This window comes from Numida meleagris, chromosome 4 (assembly GCF_002078875.1).
Source record: "Numida meleagris isolate 19003 breed g44 Domestic line chromosome 4, NumMel1.0, whole genome shotgun sequence".
NCBI lineage: Eukaryota > Metazoa > Chordata > Aves > Galliformes > Numididae > Numida > Numida meleagris.
Window position 1 is genome coordinate 80,158,051 of NC_034412.1, and position 22,031 is coordinate 80,180,081.

Consider the following 22,031-nt stretch of genomic DNA (forward strand, 5'->3'; position numbering starts at 1 on the left):
AAGAGCTTTCTTCGCAAGATACGAATCTCTCATTTGATCTTGGGAGAGAATTAAGTCTAAAAGTTAAATCCAGTAGGAGAGCTAACTGCAAATAGTATTTAGTTGGGAATCAGATATAAAAGAAGAGATGACCCCAGAAATGCAGTGAAAACTGAGAGTGGCTGAGTGATAAAGGCATTAAAGAGTTTGCAGCTTTTTAGTAAAGAAGACAACAGTTCAACACCTAAAAGAAAAGATGTAGTAGCAGGGCTATTCCGTGCTGTATTAAGCAGTCTTACTGACAGACAAACCCTTGTGAGGAAGAGTAGGACAAAACTGTGTCTTAGGACTTCTGAATCAATCCGGATGTTGTCTTGAGTTTTGCACATTTTGATTGCGTAGCTGTTATCTTCTGATTTTAGCTGCTGAGAGAGTGAAAGTAACCAGCAAGAAATACTTGCAAGCAAGAAAATAGAAATACTGGGACTTGCTATTCTTGATCATTAGCGTTACGCAAAGATTGAATGTCCAATACATCCAAGATTTTTTTTTAATCTTTAATTGTAGCGTAAATTAGACAACTGTGTTTCGTTCTCTCTGAACTCTGGGGGAGGCTGTCCATTGCCATTAGTAAAAATCAGTAAAATTGTTAACAGGTTTACTGCTCTAATTAAGTAACAAGTACAAAATTCAATTGCAGTCACATAAACAATTAGGCTTTGGTTACCTTAACATAACAGGGAATCTCATTTCAGCTGAATGCCCCTGACTTCTGTTTTTGTTTTCTTTTTTTCAAAGAATTCTAGGTAATCGAGTGGCAGAACTAGAAAAGAAATTAAGAACTTTGGAAATTGCTGGCTTGTGGAGTCTTCCAGGTCAGTAAAAGTTCAAGAGATCAGCTTGTGTTATTTAGTTTTCAAGGGTATATTTGCATTTAAGGAAAGCTTGGCTATAGTGTTTTAATGACAGTTATTTTGTGAATGTGCTGTTTAGCACACTTGCAAAATTAGAAATGTTAAGTTGAAGCCAAAACTCTGAAGGCTTTTTAAGCCTTCTTTCAAATATGGATACTACAAATAAATTAAATATTGGAAATAATCAAATTTTCTCCATAGTTTGCAGGTTAAAAAAAAAAGTTGGAACTATTTTGTTTAAACCATTGTATAAAAAGATACACATAAGATATTAGTCATGATGTTTTTCAACAGATTTATGTATTAATTTTGTACGTCTTATGACTTCCATGGATTTTATTGCTGTATTTTGTAATTTTTTTCTGTAGAATGTTAGTCTCAGAGAAACTGGAAATGCAAATGATCTGAAATTTTGTAGTTTGTCTCTCCAGAACAGGATTATTCCCTGTAGCATCTTAAGTATTGTACTTGGTTTTGAATTACACAAGTAATGGGAGATTAATCTGCTTCCTAATAGACCTTTCTCTTAGGAAAATGAGCAATATTTAATTTACATTTACTTTTTGCTTCTTTTCTTCCCATTACACTTAATTGTATCTTTCTTAACCACTGTAAATTATGTTGCTCCGTTGTTGGTGTTTGCACCATTAGGCATTGTTGTTTACAGCTTCCTACCTGGGGGTGGGAGCTAGCATGGATTAGGCTTTTACTTACCTGGCTCTCTGTTTTTGTACCTAAACATTCCATCTAGAAGGAAACATTTGACAAAGCTGAAGAGACATGGTGAAAAACTAGTGTTGTTCAGCTTTCCAGCCTCATGTTGTAGGCATTCTGAATTACCTTTCTGGAATTGGCTTTCTCCCTCTCTCACTGGTGCTTTCCAGAACTGAAGGTCTCAAATTTCTTCCCATGGATTACTCTTCAGTTAGTCACCTAATGTGCGTGGAGTGCTGAATGCCTTTGTCCCAAGGGGGCAAGTGTAAAATTTGTCAAGATCCTGCTAATGTAGTTTTGTGCATTAGTAAAAATAATGTATTGTAAGCCTACCGTACTGTAGGGTTTTTGTCAAAAACAGTGTTCCATGAAATTAGTACACTAACAAAAACAGTGTTTCTAATCTTTATAAAATGTATTAAAAAAGAAAAAAACACAAAAACAACAACAAAAAGGAACAGTGGGAACAAATTGCTCCATTGTTTATCTGTGGAGGTAAGACATCAATTTAATATTCACACAATAACAACTGTTTCTTTCCTTCCTTTCTTTTGCTGCCTGAAGGCCTGAGCTACAATGTCTCAGTGGGATTTGGGAGTAGGTTCTGTTTGACATGTATATTTTTAGTAACTGATTTTAGCAGTACATTAAATATTATCTCTGCATGTAAATAAATGGAAATGTTATCTTAACATTTTTCTATCTGTCAGATTAAGATATTCGGTCAAGTGAATTAAGATGACCACGAGAGAAATAGAGGCTGCTCTACAAGGGAATTTGTGTGGAGTGAGGGAAATAGCAAGAACAGATCATCTTGCAGTTTTACACTGGACTCTATGTTCTGTTGAGCACCAAGTTTGGTTTGTTGATTTGCTGCCTCGCTTTTAAATCAAGAGTGTAGCTTTGTTTCCAAGTGCACTGTAGTCCCAAGGAGGTCAGGGAAAGCCTTGTAACCGTGTTTCTTTTCAGAGTGGGGAAAGCTACTGCTCCAAGAAAAGGCAGTGTGAAACAAATAGTGTAGGAACTCTCATGGTGGGCTGTGCAGCTGAATGCCAGCTTGGGCAAGGGCCAGAATGTGGAGGATATCTCATGGAAGTTATCTAGGCAGTCTTAAATTCAAAGAGGAAAAGGCTTTATTTGCCTGTGAGTTGAACTTCTTGTCATTGGAAAAATATGCAGATAAAAGCTGATGTTCAGTCTACCACTGAAAGAAACGCGCATTATAAATCACAGAGTTTTAATTTGAAGTTAATGTTCCTACTTAAGCGTCATTGTCCATATAACATTTATAACATCCACTGACACCATGGTATTAATATCTTCCAAATTGTGTTAATAAATGATCTTAGTAAGGAAAGAGCTTGACCGCTTCTAATTATTTTAGTTAGGTGACGTATTTGTCATCCTCTTTTTATGAAATGCACGAATGAACAACGGGAAAGCTAAATCAAGAGGAAATGTGTATTTAATTTTTGAAATGGTGAAATTGATTGCATAGGTTCAGTTTCTGTAAAAGTTCTGCCTGTCACAAACTTCAGCGTCCCCTGTCTGGAAAAATGGGCTTTAATTAAAGGAATCTCTTGTGAGGTTCATTGCTAAATAGAAAGTAACCTTGGGCGTAGATATATCTCTGATTTTTTTCTTATGAGCCCACTTGTCTTGAGAAGGAAGTAGAGAATGCGAGGTTTGCAGAAGCATTTAATTCTTTGCCTTGTCTTACATCCATCACGGCTCGTTCAAATATGCATGCATAATATGTTTAGTATGTTCAGCATCAGTACAGGGTAAACACAGCTTCTTACTCTTACAAAAAGATGTCACTGGATACTCAGATAAGTAATTCTCTATTTTTATATATCTATCAGTTCCTGAAAATTCCAGATTTCCACTAAAAAAAAAAAGACTAAGAAAAGATTCAGGTGTGACTCAGCCTTTTTCTGTCTGGGATGATAGGAAAGTTTCTGTGCTGCCTCTTCCTCTGCGGTAATCAGTGTGAAGCAGTGACGAGGTCAAATTAATGGGCTCAGCAGCTGCTCTGGTGTAGGGCGGTTTATACAGAGCAGAGGTTATGAGTGGAATCTCAAGCCTGGGAATCTTGTAGAGATTTCCTAGAGAGGAAAGCAAATGAATTTACTCCTTTTGAAAACTTAATAGTCCCCTTGTTTTGGGATCTCTATATTTTTCACTAGAGTCTTTTTAAAATCCACTAAATAGGGGAGCTCTGCACAAAGCAGTATAGGTTATAAAATTGAGCTTACATGGCAGCTAATAGAAATTCCTCTTACGTAATCCAACTTCAGATAATGATTCACAGAATATACTACAGCAACAGCCATGTCCCTCCTTCGTGAATGGATGTGAGTCACTGTTAATAAATAATACGCACTGGACTCTTTGGGCCACATCTGTTGCTGAGCCGTGTGGATACTGAGCTTGGCTCTATTTTCTGTAACTGGGTTGGTTTTCAGAGAAAAATGTGAAAGTGAATGTGTTTCCTGTGTAAAAGCTGGTTGGAAGTCAAGTTGAAGCTTATGTTGCAATCTTCTATCCCAGGCTTTACTATTTAAATCTAACAACAACTTCCAAACAAAAGTCTCTGCTTTCCACTTAACAGTTAACAACGCCCCTCCCAAAATTCTTTATTCATAATCTTCTAGAGTCTGACCTCCTCTGTTGGACACTTCTGGTCATTCAGCTTTTGACTGTGTGTGTGAATATCTATTAGGTATTTTATCCTCTTAGTTCCCTGTTTGATTCAGTTCTACTTCCAACACAGAATTCCTCCAATGTTATTGGAAAGTGCATTTTTCTAGGTCTTTTCTTCTGCATTTTAAAATTGCCATCAGATTTCTTTTGGCTTCTTTTTTCCTTTTAATTAATTTTGCCTTACACTTAGATGCAGGGGCTCTACTTTGTTGTTAGATATTATTATTATTATTTTATTACTTGCTATAGAGAAGGCAGAATTCTGATGCCTACTTGATAGTGGGATCAAAGCTTGACAAGGTCAATGTTTTTAAAGCATTAATTACATTCATATCACTGCAGTGTACACCCCAACAAATTAAGGATATTAAAAAGTCATTAATACCTTCAGTATCGAGGTATTTACAGGCAGTGCTTTCAAAAGCAGTTACAGACGGAGTAGCCCAGTTTGACTCTGTGAGAACAGCTTGACTTTCACTCATTCCTGGGAGTTACCAGAACTTTCTCAGTGAAGGGTTTATTCATTGTATCTCCTGACACGGTGCTCTTTTGAAAGTCTTTGTCTTGGATGGGTGATTAGATTTAGGATGTTGCCTTAAGGTGAAATGTACAAACAGATTTAGAGGGGAGAAGTGGTTGTTAGATAAATGTCCATTCTTATGGAGATAAATAGAGCAGTAGCTTGCCACCTTCCCAGCCATCAGTTATCAGTTGACAGTTGTTCTGGAGGCCACTCAAGCACCATGCTTAGCTGATCTTGCAAATTTCCTGCCATCTCCTCTCTAGGTTTAAGGTAGTGTCAGTCATTACAGACATGAGCATCCTGAATAGTGGAGGACTTCCTAAAGGGTCTGCAGGTGTTGCTTTCTGTATTGCTAAAATATGTAAAGACTAGGCATGTACAGCAGAGTCCTTAGCTGAAGAGTTTCTTGCACAATTTTCTCTGCGAAAGAGCTGGAAAATTGCCCTCTTGCATTTGGCGTGAAACAAAAATGCTCAGAAATATTTGAGGAATTTTCAGATTAAAATCCCCCAGCAACGTATGCTCCCTCTGTTCTGTCCTGTCTCTTAATTAAGCTAATCTTTAATTTTTATTTATTTATTTATTTTAAGGAAACGTTGTAGGACAATGTGTATTAGCCTATAGAGTAAAATTACGTATGTGATATGAGGCAAAGTGGTAAGAAAGTAAAGAGTTAGTGCTGAACACCCCGGCAATAGCATGCAAATGATCCATGTAGTAGTAGCAAGCCTTACCTAAAATTTATTTTTCCAAAATTTTTGGTACAATTTGATTTGTAATATCCTGAATTATATGGCTAGTACAATTTGCTGAATACAGCACCTGCTCTTCTTTCAAAGGCTGTCCTCTACTCTGTATTACAACTTTAAAAAAAAAAGAAAAAAAGTCTTTTTTAGTACTTAACTTGCATATTCTAGCTCCAGGATGGAGTACTTTTTTCAATACTGTAGAAGGATCGTTTGAGATGCTTTTTCTGTTCTGCACTTCTTTTCATAACACTGCAAAAAAAAAAAAGAAAAAAAGAGTAGTAGGATGTGTTTGAGTATAATTAGTGAACAATGAATGTAATTGGTGAATGAATGGTTTTAACGCTTTCCTCATTTCAGGTGGAAAGGATACCATCACGTTCAGTGACGCAGCCTTGCCTGTTATACAGCGGTCTAGGTCACCATTGTTAGCATTTACTGATAAGCCACAGCAAGCTGAAGTACAAGGTGAGCACCTGGAACATAAGGAACATGATGAAAGCTGGGCACGCGTTTCTTCCCAAATAAAAATAAATTTTCATGCTGGGATAGCAGAAGGCAAAGTTTCAGGGCCGATGGAGATTGAATAAATCATCCACAAGGGAAAGGGATAGCCGGTCCCAGTACAAATAGCAAAGGAACCATTGGAAAATGACTGTTGAAGACTGCAGAGTGCTAGACATCAGGTCGTACACTTCAAAGAATTTTCATGCCAGATAACTTGATACTGTGATAACTTATTCGTGCCATCTCTGTTAGCCTCCTGCTCTTTTTCCTTCTGTTGAAATGCACAGTAGGAAAGCAGTCTGTGGAACTGGCGTAGCACTCTGCTGCATTATAGCTGATATCTAGATGAAAGGCTTCCTGATTGCGCCTGTTAAATTGAAATATCCCCCTCGTTTTCCTGGAGAAATTGACTGCTTTTTTATAGTCTTGCATGTGTTTTGTTCAAAACCTTCCCCAGTAGCAAGCTTCTGCATCTCTCCAAATTCAAGCTTTATGTGACAGCAGCAAAAAGACAGTGTTTTTCCGATTGCCTCAACTTTTTCCTGAGTTTTTCATAATAGATGGGAGATGGATTATTATGCTTGCCGTTCAGCATTTGGGTTAGCTCTTTAATGGCATAATATTTTGGTATGCCTGGACCTTGCTCAGCTAACCGTGAAGCATCATAAACAATTTATTCATTAGTCCTGAAACTAAATAGAATGTGGTTTAATTTTGGCTTTATTATCCGTATTATCATCTGATAAAACTTGACAGTCAGACCGATCGTTTTTATAATCTTGATCAGCTGATATTTTTTCTAAAAATAAAGTGAAACTATAGCGAATAGTTCTCCAGTCAGTAATAACAGCTCATAAGTACTCTTTTTTTTTTGCCTGCTTAATCACTGATTTTTAATTAAAGCTTCAGTTACTGAAAGTATTTACTTGCTGGTATTATGTTATTTCCTTCACATGTTTGTCCTAGGTCAGGTTAGTATTACAGCTTTGATTAAAGCTACCTGTCAGTTCTCATCAAACTCTGTTTCTGTTGCTTTGTTACACTGGCAAGCTTTACCTCTAGGCTGAAGCTTTCCATGCTGTTTTCTACTTCAGCTGTTTTTTTTATATCAACCAAATAACTGTTTCTATGTTTAATTTTGATGACTACGTTGTTGTGTTTTAAATAAACATTCAAAATTTGTATATGTATAATTAATAGACGGGGAATTTGCAAGCTGGGGAGAAGGTTTCCACTCCTGAGAAGACAGGTTGGAGTTTCCACCCCATTCTAAATCATTCTTGTCTGCTAAAAACAACAACAAAACAACAGTGATTCTGTTGAGATTTCTTTGTGCTACCAGCGTAGGTAAAGCTCTGCACATGCTGTTCCTTCTAGATAATGTAAGCTTGGAGGGTACAAAACTGGGAGCATGTAGGAAAGGAAGGCTTTAAAGTGATGGGAAGGCTAGAATAGATATGAATTGAAAGAGATCAAGTCTGCATGAAGAGGTACCTCCATCTAGCTCAGAGCACAGGAGTGAGGAATCCAAATTCTGACAGTGAAAGCAAGATAAAGACTATAGGGAGGATGAGAAATGGGCAGAGCATGCGGAGGGAGTGGGTGAACAACAGGATATCAGGCAGGAGCAAAGAGCTAGACAAATGAAGAGAACACGGGAAGAAAACAGCCATGGGGAGGAGAACACAGCCAAGGATTAGGACTGTGACAATCATCAGAGAACTAGCTTCCAATAGATCACCCTCTTTACCCCTCCTCATTTCATAACTCTAATGGAATCACAGAAAAATCATGTGTTTAAACTGCAGTGGATTAAGAAATTACTGCTCTGCCTGCACAAACAGCTTGTTTTTAATTTGCATGTGGCACAGTATACCTGATAACCTGAAGCGGGAACTCAAAATCCACCTCTCTGACAGTTCAAATAAATGAGGACAATGTTTGCACAGAGGATAGCTGCCTGTTGTTGAGTTTGGTGTGTATTGCAGTTTTTAATCTCTACAGCATGTTTCCAAAATGAGGAGGAATTGGGTGAGTAGGAAAAGCATAGGAATGTGTTCATCAACCTTTGCTTACTAAACAAACAGGGCCTTTAATTTAAAAGTATTTCAGAAGTAAGAACGAAAAGCACTTTTATTTTACTATCAGCTGAGTGATCAGTTGAGTGACAACAGGTACGTGTAATAGAAGTGAAATTGTTGCACATCATTAAATACCAGGCCCGACGTCCCGTCAGTGCACCGTGCTCCTTTAAACACTACCATTGCTACTGGGTGCATTTTCAGCCTTTGAGTTAACATATGTTCTTCATCAGAAATTTCTGTAATACATCAAATGTTGCTTTAGCTAGATGTACAGATAACCAGAGGGTTTTTCAGGTTTTTTTGATCTAATCTGTCTGCTTACCCTGATCTCATCAAGCCCTGCTGTAGTCTGTTCTTGTTATCATCGCTGTAGTTAGGATGAATGGTAGAAGTCTGCAGGATATAGTTCCTGTGAGAAAATGCCTGATGATATAGTACAAGCATGTGAATTGAAGACTGTCTTTTGACCCAAAGTCTCACTTAATCCAGTCCGCCCAGTATCTAGAGTTGTGTGTTAGGTTGTACTTGAACGCCAGAGCTGTTAAGGAACGGTTTCCCTTCTGTCGTCGTTGCTGAATGCATTGTTTCTGCTGTGCGCCGTCTCAAGCATTCTCTGAAGACAAAAGTGCTGTTTTGCTATGAATTTTTCTCTGGTGTTGTAGTGCTTTGAAACAACCAATCTTCACAAAATTGCAGCAGAGTGGTGGGATGGTGTGGGAAGAAACTGAGGTGCACAGAGAATAATGTAGCGTCCCCACTAATTTTGAGTGCCAACTCGAGGTACCTACATTTTGGCTGCTTTTCAAGGACTTTGAGTATGTGTGTTCGTATACATAAAGTGAGCACAGCAGTGCTGCAAGTCAAGCTCCTAGTTTCCAGCTGAGCGCTCAGATAATGAGGATTAGATCCAGTGGGTGATCACCTTTTGAAATTTAATTTATCCCTACCTTTTCCACAGGCTTAAATCCCAGCTTCCTTAATGGTAGTTAGACTGTCCCCTTTGTACCAGCCTTGTCTCTCTCACTCCAAATTATAAATGAAGCAGTTCTGATAGAGACAGTAGGCTTCTTTTTTTGTATAGCTCATATCCCTCTCTGCAGCCTATCTTACATTGAACAAGGTGGGATTCCTGTGGGAGAAATAGAGTAAATGCTCATATACTAAAAGGTAATGCATATGCACTGCAAGAGTCATTTGAAGCTGTCAGTGCTGCCATACTTCTGGCATTTCCTAATTTTTCTTACTTGACTTCACAAGCTTATTTTCAATGAGGCTTTTTGTCCTTAACGGAGGTGAGGACAAATTCTTTCTCTTTTACAAAGCTGTTTGTTTGCACGTTGCTGTTTTCTCTATTCTGACACATTATTCAGTGTTTGGCTTTCCATATATTTCATATTCTCCTGCTGCTCCTTTGCTTTATGATGTTACTCAAATTAGAATAATCTTTTATGTTAGGAGAAATGTGGGATCGATAACAGAATTTTGTTACTGGATGAGAGCCTGTGAAAAGAGAAATGAAGTTTGTGTTAACCCATAGAAGTGGTGCTGGTTTGGGGATTCACGTTAGACTGTGCCAAAAAAATTCTGCAGCCAAGCGCCTCGATTAAGAGTTGATACTCCTTTGAAACAGTTTGCCTGTGCTGTTCTGCAGTGTGGTATCAACTATAACTTTGGAAATTGGCAGTGTTAGGGGAAGGCAGCTCCTGATCCAGCCAGAGCCTTGTGTTGATTGCTTATAATCTAAGAAATGGGTGTGGGACAAGATAGAGATTCACTGGAAATTCCTCACTGAGGTAACCATCTCTGTGTTCTGGTGCTACTACAATGGTCTCTGGGTTGGATATGTAGATATACGAGGCGTGTCACTGTTCTGTTTCTCTTTCAGCAGAACAGAAGAAGGAACGTGAAGAAACTCCTGCTGTTGCACACGATTCCACGGCTCCGGAGGAAAGAAACTTGAATAACAGAAACCAAAATAAACACTTTTATCCTTCATTACCCCAGTTACATTCTGAGGAAGAAGAAATAAACAAGCTTGGAAGTCAAATAATTAAACTGACAAAACAGGCAGTTGCAGAACTGGAAGGGAAAAGAACAGAACGTTCATCTGAAGAGCAGAATAGTGTGGTTAGAGCGGAGCTCAATGGTTCATCTGAGGGAGGCTTCCCATTGCCCAGCCCGGACCCATCTGACCCCACAGACCCCTCAGCCTCAGGAAATGAGCAGACGGCTGAAACTGAGGCCCTGAAAGGCAACGATGAAACCTCAGAGAGTGACTGTGAAATTACACATGGAGGGGAGAACCGGAACGGCAGCACCGTGGGTGCGGTGCGTAGTGAGGACCCCGGAAGGCAAGGGGGTCTCAGTGCTACAAGTGCACACACAAATATCGGCGTTGAGGAGCTCCCTGAATCTGAAAACAAGGAACCATTTGATCCTGCTGAAAACTGTGAATATTTGGATAACAGATTGGCTTGAGGTATGAAATCCAAGCCCTCAAGCTTCTCACTGTAATCTTCTTGCAAGCGTGTACGCTGCTGTGACTATGAACAGTGAAAGTCTGTCAAAGAGCTGATTTTTTACATCGGTCTGTTAATGTTGGTCTGATAACAGTATTCTGTTAGTTTTGACTGCAGTATACCAAAAATGTAAATTGTCTAAGGGAAAGAACTTGAAGCTAATGAGGTGTAATCATTCTGATTCTATGTAATGATTGATATAATTTACAACAGTGTAGCAAAGAGACCAGTGATAATGATGTATCACGTACATGTGAGGTGTACGGTCTTAGTGCTGGATTGTATCGTAATGCTTAGAAGTGTCTTCCAAGGATGGAGAACTTGGAATGATAAATTGAGAAGTATGTTGAGGTTGCAGGCTTTTGCTTGTTTCTCAGACTGCATTCTGTTTCCCTTTGCAAGTGCATCCTTAGAATAAAATCACCATTACTTTATGAGGAAACAGAATCCTTTCTGAAAAACATCCCCATCCCTCCATGTACATCATTATCTCATTTCAAATCTTTCCATCTTCTCACTGTATAAATTTTTCCCTCCCTTTCCCAGCTCATCTCATGAAAGCATAGGGAGTTATTTCACCAGATCCTAAGGACGCAAATCTCTGATGCTCTGAAGGAAGTATCATCAGAGGAGCCAGAAGTCTTTCAGTGAGAAACAGCAATACTGTTCCAAAGCTGAGAGAGCAGCAAGAAGAGAGCCAGTGATGCCCTGTCCTCCTCCTTCATGCTCTACGTTTCCAGAATTGCATCCCTCAGCCCCCAGGAGCTGGAGCAGCCCTCGGACTGAGAAGCGGGTGGTGGATTTCAGCCTCCTCCTTATGTGCCCTCCTCTCCAAATCTGTGTTTGTTTTCCTATGTTTTAGAAAACATAAATGTTTTTCATATGTTTGTTTTCTCCTCACTTCACCAGCCTTTGGTGTAGTAGAAGGTTTATTTGTGTTGTTGCTGTCTTTAACTTCTGCCTGTGTTGATGTTCAGTCATAAGAAAACATTCCTGTAATAACTGTGGGAGAGGGAGGCTGCTGTGTCATTCCCCAGCTCGCTCCTGATGCTGGAGCTGTGCCACTCTGCTCCGAGGAGGGCAGCAACAAGGGAATACTTAACGGTGAAGTTAGCAGCTGTTGGAGAAGGGGAGGTACGTCCTTCCTCTCCTGCTTGTAGCATAAGGAACAGTCTCTGCAGCTGTGGAGCTTCTATGGGCCAGCAGCCGTCAAGGCAATTTTTCTGCTGGCTTGGGACCTAATTGTCTGTAAATGTTCATTTCTCACTCCTAGAACTTGAAACCAATCAGAGAGAATTAAACCAAATTTAATAAAATACTACTAATAAAAAGGAAAATCCCTCCCAGATTGAGTTCTCCTTTGACAAATAACTGCCAGCTGCAAATTTTTACAGCCCACTTGTCAGCTACTGAATAAACAGAGTTTATATTAGCGATACTGACAAACTCTTCTGTATATGGAAACTGAGCTAGCAGGTGCTGCCATAATCAAGGTGTCAGAGTCCATGAGCGATTTGTATTCAGCAGAAGAAGGGCTGTATGTAAATGATTACATACAAATATAAGGAATGATGGAGGGAAGGTGAAAAATGTGGCTTGTCGCTGTTCTCCTGTGCTTTCCCTACCAGGTGCACCCATGTAACCCTTTCAGTGCCTGTGCAGGCAGTAAAGCCGTAGTCACAGTGCTCCTCAGATAGGTTTCCTTTCTCTTTAAAGGTAATTTGACATTGCAGCATTTTGCTGATGCTAAGCAGCAGCCCTTAGGGAAGAAACAGCTGTATATTTAAGTGCGTTAGGAACATGAAGCAGTAAAAAGTTTTTCTTTCATTATCCTGATGACAATTTAAGTTCCTCATCACCTGAAAACCAAGAAGAGTTTAAGCATTTGAAAGATTGTTTTGCTGTTCCCATTAATTGGAACTGACTGCACTATTGACTCATTTATATGGCAGTACTGGCAAGTCAGAAGAGAAATAGCTGCAGAAACTGAGATCTCCAGGAGAATGTGGCAGATTTTTTTCCTTTAATGCTTGAATGTTATGTCAGGTATCACTTTATCTGAGATGCATTCTTTTCCATCTTTCACAGATTAATCCTATGCAGAGCTAAATATCAATGCAGTCAGAACTGATGCAAGCCAGTAAAAAGGGCAGGGTTTCACACAGCTGAGCTCTGAAATTTTCAGGGTTGTTTCTGGCCTTTGCTTCCTTGTCCTGTATCTTTCCTGACCTACAACTGTGTCAGCTGGTATTTGCTCCTGGTCCCTCAACAGCCAGTTAATGCTATTAATTAATGAAAGGCTTCATGCAGAAATCAGAGCAGGTGGAAGTAGTTCTGGACTAGCAGCAGCTTTTCAGCGCCTCACTCATTGATTCCTTTAGTGTGGTTTTTCTGTGAGAAGAAAAACTGGTGTACCAGCTGACAATTAGGTCATCTTGGTAACTGTCCTCACTCCATTAGCCCTCAGTCATTAAACTGCAGTGAGAGATCTGGATTCTGGGGAGCTCATTTAGAGTGCCACATCACTGCTGCAGCGCCGGTGCCATGCATCCTGCCTGGTGAATGGCTGCTCTGGCTGCGGCTTTAGCCTGCTCCCAGCAACACAAGGCTTTGATACCGGGGCAGCCGTAAGAGCGAGATCCCTCATTAAATAGTATCGTCAGTAACTTTCTTAGATGTCGTTTCAGGTGATGCTGTTGTGCTGTTAGAATTATGAGGGTTTTTTTGTTTGCCTGTTTTCATTCGTTTGCTTTGGTTTTCTTTTAAATCCATTCCTGTTTTGTTGTGGAATCAGCACTATTTTGTTGAGCCTCTTTTAGACTTGTGTTCCCTTTTTCTAGGACTTCAGAAATGGAGAAATCACATCCAGGTGTAAACCCTTTTGCTGTTGGGCTCTGGGGAAGTAAACTGGAAAGGGCAATGCTGTGGCAAGGGTATGGAGAAGATGCATTTCACAAACTGATCTGAAGCACGTTGTGTTACCTATGAGTAGGATTTCATTTGAAAGAGCTGTGGTGGTGATTTGGGAAAGAATTTTCGGTGAATTTGTAAAATAATTGTGTGAAAAGGACAGATTAAGAAGCATCATTTAGAATGTTGCTTCTTTTCTAAGTGAGACTATTTTTAAGCATATGGTAATTTGTATAATAAAGACAGCGGAATTTCTTTAATCCGTATGAGCTCAGGAATGCATTTTGAAATCTTAGCTGAGATTAAGTTGAAAGTCTGCTACATTTCTAAAAGATAGGGTTCTGTTTACCAGCCTCTGTTTTGTAGTTTTACTTCTTAAATGACGCGTTATAATTTATTTGCAAACCTCTTTTGTTGCTGCTTGGATTAACTGCGCAACATAGTTCAACTCTATTAATATATTTTGTCATCTTTAATAAAACCATACATTTCCTGATACGCTTGTCCTACCTGCTTATTTCCTCCTTGCAGGATCAGATGAATGATAGTCATGAATTAGTGTCGTAGTATTTTCAGAGTTGTTCTAAATGAGAAAAGTAAAGCTTTATTGAGTGAGACTTCTAAGTTTGTTGAACATTATCTGACTTACACGTTTTCACTGTGACTTCGCCCAGTCTCAAGTGACTGATTAACTTCCCAATTTTTTGTGTGAAAATACGCACTCGCTATTTTTTGTTTTAGAAAGTAATATTAATTTCTGCTGTTCTTATTTTATCATCATTTTATCATCACTGTCTAAGCAGTATTAAAACTGGAATGCAACCGTCACAAACTGGAGGCTCTCAGGAGTTTTTGCTGGGGGGTTATGGAAAGCTGGAATGTTTAAGTCTACTTTTGGATGTAAACACTGTGACTCTACTACAGTTGTGTGTAGACTGTCCAAGCCATTTAAGAAGCTTAGATATGTTTGAGAATAAAACCTGGAAATCCAAGTAGGATAGCATCATGGACCCAAAGCTTAAAATATAAATGTAGAAGTCCATTACCAAAGTCGTACAGCACAACACCCAAAGCTGTTGAAAGCAGAGATCTTTTTACCTTTCAGATTTGCAGCTAAATAAGGGACAGCATGCAATCAGAGGCAATTTCTCCCTTACTCCTAGTTATTTATTTTTGTCTTTCATATCTAACTTACGGTCCCTTAAGAGCCCCTTGGCGATGCACAGCCTCTCTATTGGCCATTCATCTTAGCACTCTTACTTACATGCATTCAACTCCCAAACTGCATAAAAGGTAATCTTCTATCTTCAAGAAAATATATCACAGTGTTGAGTTGATGCTGTTTTTATTGATCAGCTTACAGAAAGGTGGCTCTACAAAGTGATACGCGTTTCTCAGAGAAGCAAGAGAATGGAGATGGGAACCCCTTTGCCATGTAAGCGGCCAACTCTGCACCTCAGCGCTGTACTTGATGCTGCCCAGGCGGTAGCTCATCTGCAGGTCCTCAGCTGAGCCTGGTTCGGAGCCATCTCTTCTTCTTGTCCGTAGCCTCAAACTGTTTTTCCTCCCACAAGTTGTTGTTGCACATCCCAATCACGCAGCACGCCAGACGTTTGCCAGCGTTTCCATTTTCCAGACTGGCCTTGTTATTGCCCTTGCCCATGTCATCTTCCTGCTCATGGATTACAACGGATCTGCCCAGGATGGAGTAGGGACCAAACATTGTGGCGAAGAGATTGGGTTTGTATTTTCTGATTTTGCCATCTTTAGGAGAAAAGTTGCCAAAGTCCCCTGGGTGACGGGGGTGGTTCACTCTGAAGGGGTTGTAGTGTCCTCCCGTGGAGTCGCAGCCGTTGCTGAGATCTCCGAGCTCGTGGATGTGTATAGCTCTGCCAGACTGGTTGTTATCCAGCGGAAACCCATCCAAGTGAAAAATGGCTTCTAATCTTCCTTGTGAGTAATGCTGTCTGAATAAGACTTGTCCAGTCACTTGTGGCTTGTCAGCATCTATTTTGGAGCTGGGCTTCATTTCACAAGTGGCGTAGGTCAGCCCGCCTGTCTCGTTGTCAGCCATCGCTGGGTAGAGCAAGCTCTGCCAGAGGTCGTTCACTTTTCTCTGTATGTCGTGAAGTGACACGCTGCTTGGATCGGCTCCTGTTTCTGTCACAACACCAGTGGCAGACAGGGCCAGTCCAGTGACCAGAGGAAGAAGCAGAAGCATCCTGGTGACTGAGAGCCTGCAAAACCTGCAAGGAGCCAGAAAGAGTCAGGGGTTTTTTGCCGCCTGGGGGAAGCATGCTAGGATGGAGCAGAGCAGCTGGAGCAAGTCCCCAGTGGCTGCTGCTTTCTACGTCTGGCCAACGCGTTGAATAGAAACCAAATCAAAATGCACGCATATTCAAGCAGATACAGTTGACACCCATGCCTTAAAAAAAATAGCAGTTATTCTGTATTTCACACTAGATATTGATCTTAAAAATCACCTCCCTTTCCCTGCAGAAACCAAGTAATACGAAGCGTTGCGTAATCTGTTTTTGAGTTTGTGCGGAGACTTTTCTCCTATTACGAAGTCCAGCAAGACTGCTTGCCAGGAGGCTTATTTTGGTCCACCTACTGCCATGCTGGCTAGGAGTGCGGCATTACGAACAAAAAACAATAACCAAGGTTACCTGCCCGCAGTGCCACTCGGCAGCAGCCCTTTGCCTCCACTCCCCTGCGGCGAGGTGAGATCGGACACAGCCCGAGCTGCGTGGGGCCGATGTGAGCGGAGCTGCGTGTTTTTGAGCTGGGTAACGGCGCACAGGGGAGGGGTCACCAGCAGTGCTGGGGGAGGGACGGAGGGGAGCTGAGAGTTTGTCTTGGGCAGGATAAGCTGCTTGTCCTTGCTCTGTGAGCCTGTGGGGGAAACTGGCCAAAACATGAGGAAAAAAAGCTACCGAGTGTTAAAGCAACCTTCCCTTCGATGTCCATGTGACTGTCTAACCGAGTGCCTTTCTGCACAGCGAGCAGCATCGGGCAGGGCTGGGAGCTTTGGTATGGGTCGTCACCGAGTGCTTTGTGTTTCCATTTCTTCATTAGGCAAAACTGAGTCAGGTCCTTTAGCAACATAAAGTGTACAGCACGTGGATGTACACCAAAGTTTCAGTGGGTTTAAAGCCAGGAAGGCGCAACTCAGCCTGTCAGATGGGGCACACTGCAGTGATGCTTCTCTGTGAGGCCAACAGGCTGCAGCCTGCACTCTGCCTGCCGAGTTCCCTGCCCCACTGAAGCCATTTTTTCCCTGTTTCCCAAGCAGTGGCGAGGCAGCAGACGTCAGTGGGGGCCCAGCGGGGCCATTTCCCAGAAGCCAGCTGGCACACATCATGCTGCGTTTCACCATCCCCCAGCTGAGAAACTTGCTGGGCTCCAGGGGCATTGCCCTGCCCTGCAGCTTGCAGAGCTGTGCCCAGAACGTGGGCTCAGCCACCAGGAGAGCAGTTCAACAGGCTGAGATTGGGGAGAGAGAAAGAAAGAGAGAGGAGCTGCTGGGGAAACTGCAGAACGCTTCTCAGTGTAAGAAAAAGGCAACAAAAAGAGTGAAGAAAAACCTTATCCCAGTTCATATCTTCTACCAGCTGGGTGAGGAGTGTGGCTGTCCACTGCTGGAATGGTAAAAATGTGTGTTGATCCTATGAGTGCTAGATCAGATCCAGTATCCTTAGCTATTTGTGAGCTGATGTATTCCCGTGTGAGGGAGAGTAGCACTAAAGGATCATCTCCTGATGGGATTGTCAGCAGGGGAACACCAGGTTCAGCTCTGTAGGCTGAAGATCTTCTCAGGCTGCAGATCCCGATCTGTGGAACAGGACAGCTGATGTCTTTCTTTCAGGGCATCGACGCTCAGTGTGTGTAGCACACCCCGGCTCCAAGTCCATTCCTGGCAGCCTCTGCGCTGGAGAGGTCCATACAGACAGCGTTTTAAAATAGGAACCGTGGTCAGCATTGTAGCTGCTTACACGCAGTAATGCTGCCGAGTTCAGCAGCGTTTGCGCTGTTGCGCAGCATCTGGCGGTCTGTCCCCGAAGCCTGGAGGGCCTCGGCTGCACGCGGCAGGGCTCTTCTGATGGCCTGCACAGAACTGCACAGAACCAAGAGGAAATGGTGGCCGTGGGCCGCTGCCAGAAAGGTGTACTCTACAAGAAATGCGACTGCCAGGGTGGTTTGGCATTCGCTCTGGGTCTGAAGGATGGCAGTAGCTGAGCACTGAGCAGGTGCGTCCTTAAGGCCTACTGGTGCCCACTGCTCGTGTTTTAGTTTCCTGCTTGAGAAGAGGAGACAAATAATGGGCTAACGGTCCCAACCAACCAACAGCTGCTGGCTGGAGAAACACCAACTGCCAATGCACATGGGGATCTCAGTCCCTGCTGTGCCCTTCTGGGCTGGCTGCTTTGGGGGTGGCACTGCTGCAGCACACCACTGCTCATTTTAACACGCTTTGGCTTGTCTTGCACGGAGTTAAGCACAATGAAGGAGCGCTGCGTGAAGGAGCATTCTTTTGTAGGAAGCAGCAGCCCTGCTTGTTTCCCCAGCACCCAGCTCTGCTCTCAGTGAGTTTATGGCAGAGCGACGCTCCATGAAAGTGACAGCCGCCCAAGGCAACCTTACGTCTTCCTCAGGAGTTAGCGGGGCTGGCTGCTGCTCTCCACATCTGGCTGCGGCTGGAGCCACTAAAAGAAGGGATGTTTGTAGCTGGAGGGAAGCAGACTCAGGATCACTGGAAACCCAATGCACTCCTTCGGTTTGGGATGTCAGTGAGCAGCGTGTGTCCATGCGGTGCCAGACAGGGCTGGCACTACAGGAATCGAGGTGCGGGAACTCATTCTGCAATTGCTATAAGGTGCAAAAATGACAGGAGAAGGAAAAGCCTTGCTCTGGCATGGTGCAGCCTGGCACTAGCTGAGGCTCTCTTCCTGTTTATTCCCATTCCTTGAGCTGGTGGTTCTATTTAAAGGGATGTTTGGTGCCTGAGATAAGCATCCATTTATAATCTCCTTGCGAAAGAACTATGTGCTTTTCAGGGCATTACTCATAAAAAATCAAGTTAAATAAATACACATAAGGGAAACAAAACTGTTCGCCATGGGGACTAGTTTCTCTCAAAAAATAGAATCATGCAACTGTCAAACAAGCCTGCAATCACCAGTTTGAAAAACCATGGATATTCTTCCTGTTTAATAGCTTGAGAAGAAGCTGTGTTATGAGACCGGGACTGTAAGAAAGCTTTCTGAAAAAACTGTGCTCAGAAACTCCTCCTGGTTCTGTCAGCCTAATTTAACAGAATTTCATCCCCAAACATGGATGTAAAATATAAATACGTAATGTAGAAACCAGAAGAGAAACCCCACTATTAGATCGTTTAGGTTTATTATTAGTGTTTGCGTTAACTCCCTCTTCCTTTATTAAACATTGATCCGTTCTGCTGCATAGCATTAACCTGGAGACAGTTTTGCTGTTGTGAGGAAGGCCCACGCACACACTGTGCTCCCATTCAGCCACCAGCGGCCACATATGGGAAGATGATGAAATTCCACATCAAAGCGCTGGTGGCACAGCACTGTACGCACGTACACCGCTCCGGAGCTGCGTGGCCTCCGGTACTACCCGTATCGTGATGTGCTCTTTGCCTGCTCCTTTCCTGCAGAACTGCTTCCATTTTACATTTCTTTAGCTTGTTCTTGCCAAGTATGGGATTTTACCTTTGTCTTGAGTTACCTCCTTTTTACTTCATTTCCCCCACTCCTTATTATTTCTTCAGCAAGTCATGAACATTTTTAAATCTAATCCTTCCCTACAGCACATTTACAGCCCTTCCCGTGTGGTATCAGCTGTGAATTTAATCAATTCACTCTCTTGTTCTGTCATCCAAGCCCCAAACAGAAGGGCTGGATGCAATCGAACCACAGACAGGCTTGCGCACCCAGGGCGGGCCGTCCTCCCGCCGGGAACGCACTGCTTCCCAGGAGCAGAGCTCCCACCACCCCTGTACCTCAGAGCAGTGGCATCCAGGCCTTTCTCCCCTAGCCTGCATGCGAGGATTACGTGCCGGACAGCAGTTGGAGTTAAGATTTACATCTATTTCTCTGCGTGCAAGGACAGTTGTTCTCTTATAGAAGGAAATATGAAAGTCGCAGCGATTCCTTATTTAATTCCCTTCCCGGCTTTCAGCTGAATACCAAGCGTTTGTCTCTCTTAATGGTTTTTCAGCAGCTGTGACTCCTTGATTGTACCTTCCCTGCCTTGCCGTCCCTGAATCTTCAGAGCTCACAGGAGCCAAGATGATTTTCTGGCCTTACCACAACATAGCTGCACTATTGTTATTCCCCTCTTGCAGTATCTTTATCTGCTGCCCCATACCAAGTGCTGCTTGAGACCCAAAACTTACACTTTTGTGTTCCCAGCCTGTCAACAGTTTACGGGCGTTAGGCCCGATTCCGTGACAAAGGGGATGGGAGACCCACAGGCCCACGCCCCGGGAAAAGGGAAAAGGGGAAAGGGTAAGGAGATGGCCCTGAGAGCAAAGAACAGCGGCAAGAATCTGAGGAGAAACAAACTAATTTACTAAATAAGATATCGGAATGCAAAACAACACACTATAATACAATATAATTACAATTTAAGCTGATAAATCCAATACAGAGAGAGAGAATGTCCCAAAATCAAGGTAGGCCTTACTCTACTACCAACGATAAGACGGCTGGAGAGCGAGGTGCTGCCAAGACGAGAGACGGGCGGAAAAAGGGACGAGGTCTCGTGATCTGCAAGTTTTTAGACTGCGAGCTTTTATCTTTTCCCTCCGGCTGGAAATGGTAACAGAGGAGCAAAGTACCGTGGGGACTGTAGCAGTCCTTCTCTTCTGAGAAGCAGGTATATCCACTACATGATGTTATGATGTGGGATACCAATAACCGAAAATCACAAAACCATGACACAGCCCCACACTGCTACCTCTCTTCTGCCAAAACATTCAATCTGTCCCATTGTGTTTTAAGGTTACATCAGCTACAGAAGTAAAGATGAGGTTAACTCATGCTAACTAGGACTGAGCACAATTCCAAAGGTTCACATCTCTAGTCTCCTTACTTCCTATAAGCAGCACCTGTGGGCAAAGGCCTCCCAGCTTGCCCATGTTCCTCACCACCTTCATTATAACTGCCAACAAAGCGCAACCGCACACCACAGACAAGCCTCCACCAGCTTTATAAACCCTCACTCCTGCAGCTACCAGAGCCTCCACTTCACAGGAGAGGTAGCAGGTATGTCTTGTGGAGACCAACCCCAGCTGGCCTGGGCTGCGGGGCAGGATGGGCTTCCTCCAAGCAGGTATTTCACCACAGACCTTATAGTATTTTTTGCTTAAAGGGAAGGCCAAAAAATAAGGCATGGCTTGCAGCTGGATTACCCATCTCCTTTGTGAATCACAGTGAGCAGACCAGGGCCTGAACGCTTGAGTGTTTCTGGGGCAGTTTGCAGTAACATCACTGTATCGGATGTTGTCATGCTGGCAGGAAACGAAAACATGGGTTTTTCTGTAGAGTAAATGTTTTTGTGGTCAAGTGGTTCCCCACCTTTTTAGCCAAATTTATTCTAGTGTGTTGATCTTGCAAGCATAGCTGAGACCCTGGGAGACTAACGAAGTTTAACTGTGTGTGTTAATTATACCCACTTTTGTTGTCTCGGTGAAAACACGAGGTCCTAAATCCTATTTATGTTCTGAAAGTCCTGAGGTTCCAGGTCCCCCATCTGACCTTAGCATCTCTCGGTTCCATGCAGCTTTCCTAAGCCTGGGCGTGTTTTTCAGTTCTCCTGTGGAGAAAGAATGTTTTTTTGAGATCAGCCGGTTGGGGATTAGCAACACGAGAGTTTCCTAGCTTTATTTAAAATCATTCTGACATTTCAGTATAAGTCATTAAGATTGTTTTCTTGGACCACAGTGCAGGATTAATTTTAAGGAAAGCTAAAGAAAAACACTTCAAGTTCTAAATGTCCCACCTGAAGAATTTTAACACAAATCTTTTCCCGCTCTGAGTCATAGAATCATAGAATCCTTAGAGTTGGAAGGGACCTTTAAAGATCATCTAGTCCAACTCTCCCCAGAAGTCTCTATCTGAGGTAAATATTTACACCTGAATTCCTCCCTCGGACAAATATCTTCCCAACCTGGCAAATATTTATAGCAAGGGGCATCTCAGGGTGGAGCGCACCAGAATGGTCACCTCCACCTGAAGATGCTCTCAGGGTTGGTTATATTTGTATTTTCTTTCTTCTTTTCTCTGAACTGTGCAGAGGAACCGAAATGCCAAACCCAGAGTTTCCCAAATGCTGTCAGATTTTGGGATCTCTGCAGAGATTCAGAGTCATTCTGCTGATTCTGATTTCAGCCCAGGGGTTTC

The 22,031-nt window shown here is 42.4% G+C and overlaps 2 protein-coding genes across 5 annotated transcripts in view; one reads left to right on the top strand and one right to left on the bottom strand.

The window, feature by feature from the left end:
- CCDC149 (coiled-coil domain containing 149) overlaps positions 1-14,098 on the top strand; it is a 51,490-nt gene extending 37,392 nt beyond the window's left edge. For 3 of the 4 annotated variants that reach the window (XM_021395168.1, XM_021395167.1, XM_021395166.1), the window contains 4 exons: positions 778-854; positions 5,943-6,050; positions 10,059-10,652; positions 11,239-14,098. In XM_021395168.1, the coding sequence (XP_021250843.1) occupies positions 778-854; positions 5,943-6,050; positions 10,059-10,651 (778 nt within the window). In that variant the 3' untranslated portion in view covers position 10,652; positions 11,239-14,098. The remainder of the gene's footprint in view (positions 1-777; positions 855-5,942; positions 6,051-10,058; positions 10,653-11,238) is intronic. The other variant, XM_021395165.1, reaches the window with a different exon arrangement.
- SOD3 (superoxide dismutase 3) lies at positions 14,931-16,537 on the bottom strand. Its single transcript, XM_021395320.1, has 2 exons — positions 16,272-16,537; positions 14,931-15,848 (listed from the first exon to the last, which is right to left on the bottom strand). The coding sequence occupies exons 1-2, from the start codon at positions 16,520-16,522 to the stop codon at positions 15,107-15,109; spliced, it is 993 nt and encodes a 330-aa protein (XP_021250995.1). The 5' UTR covers positions 16,523-16,537; the 3' UTR covers positions 14,931-15,106.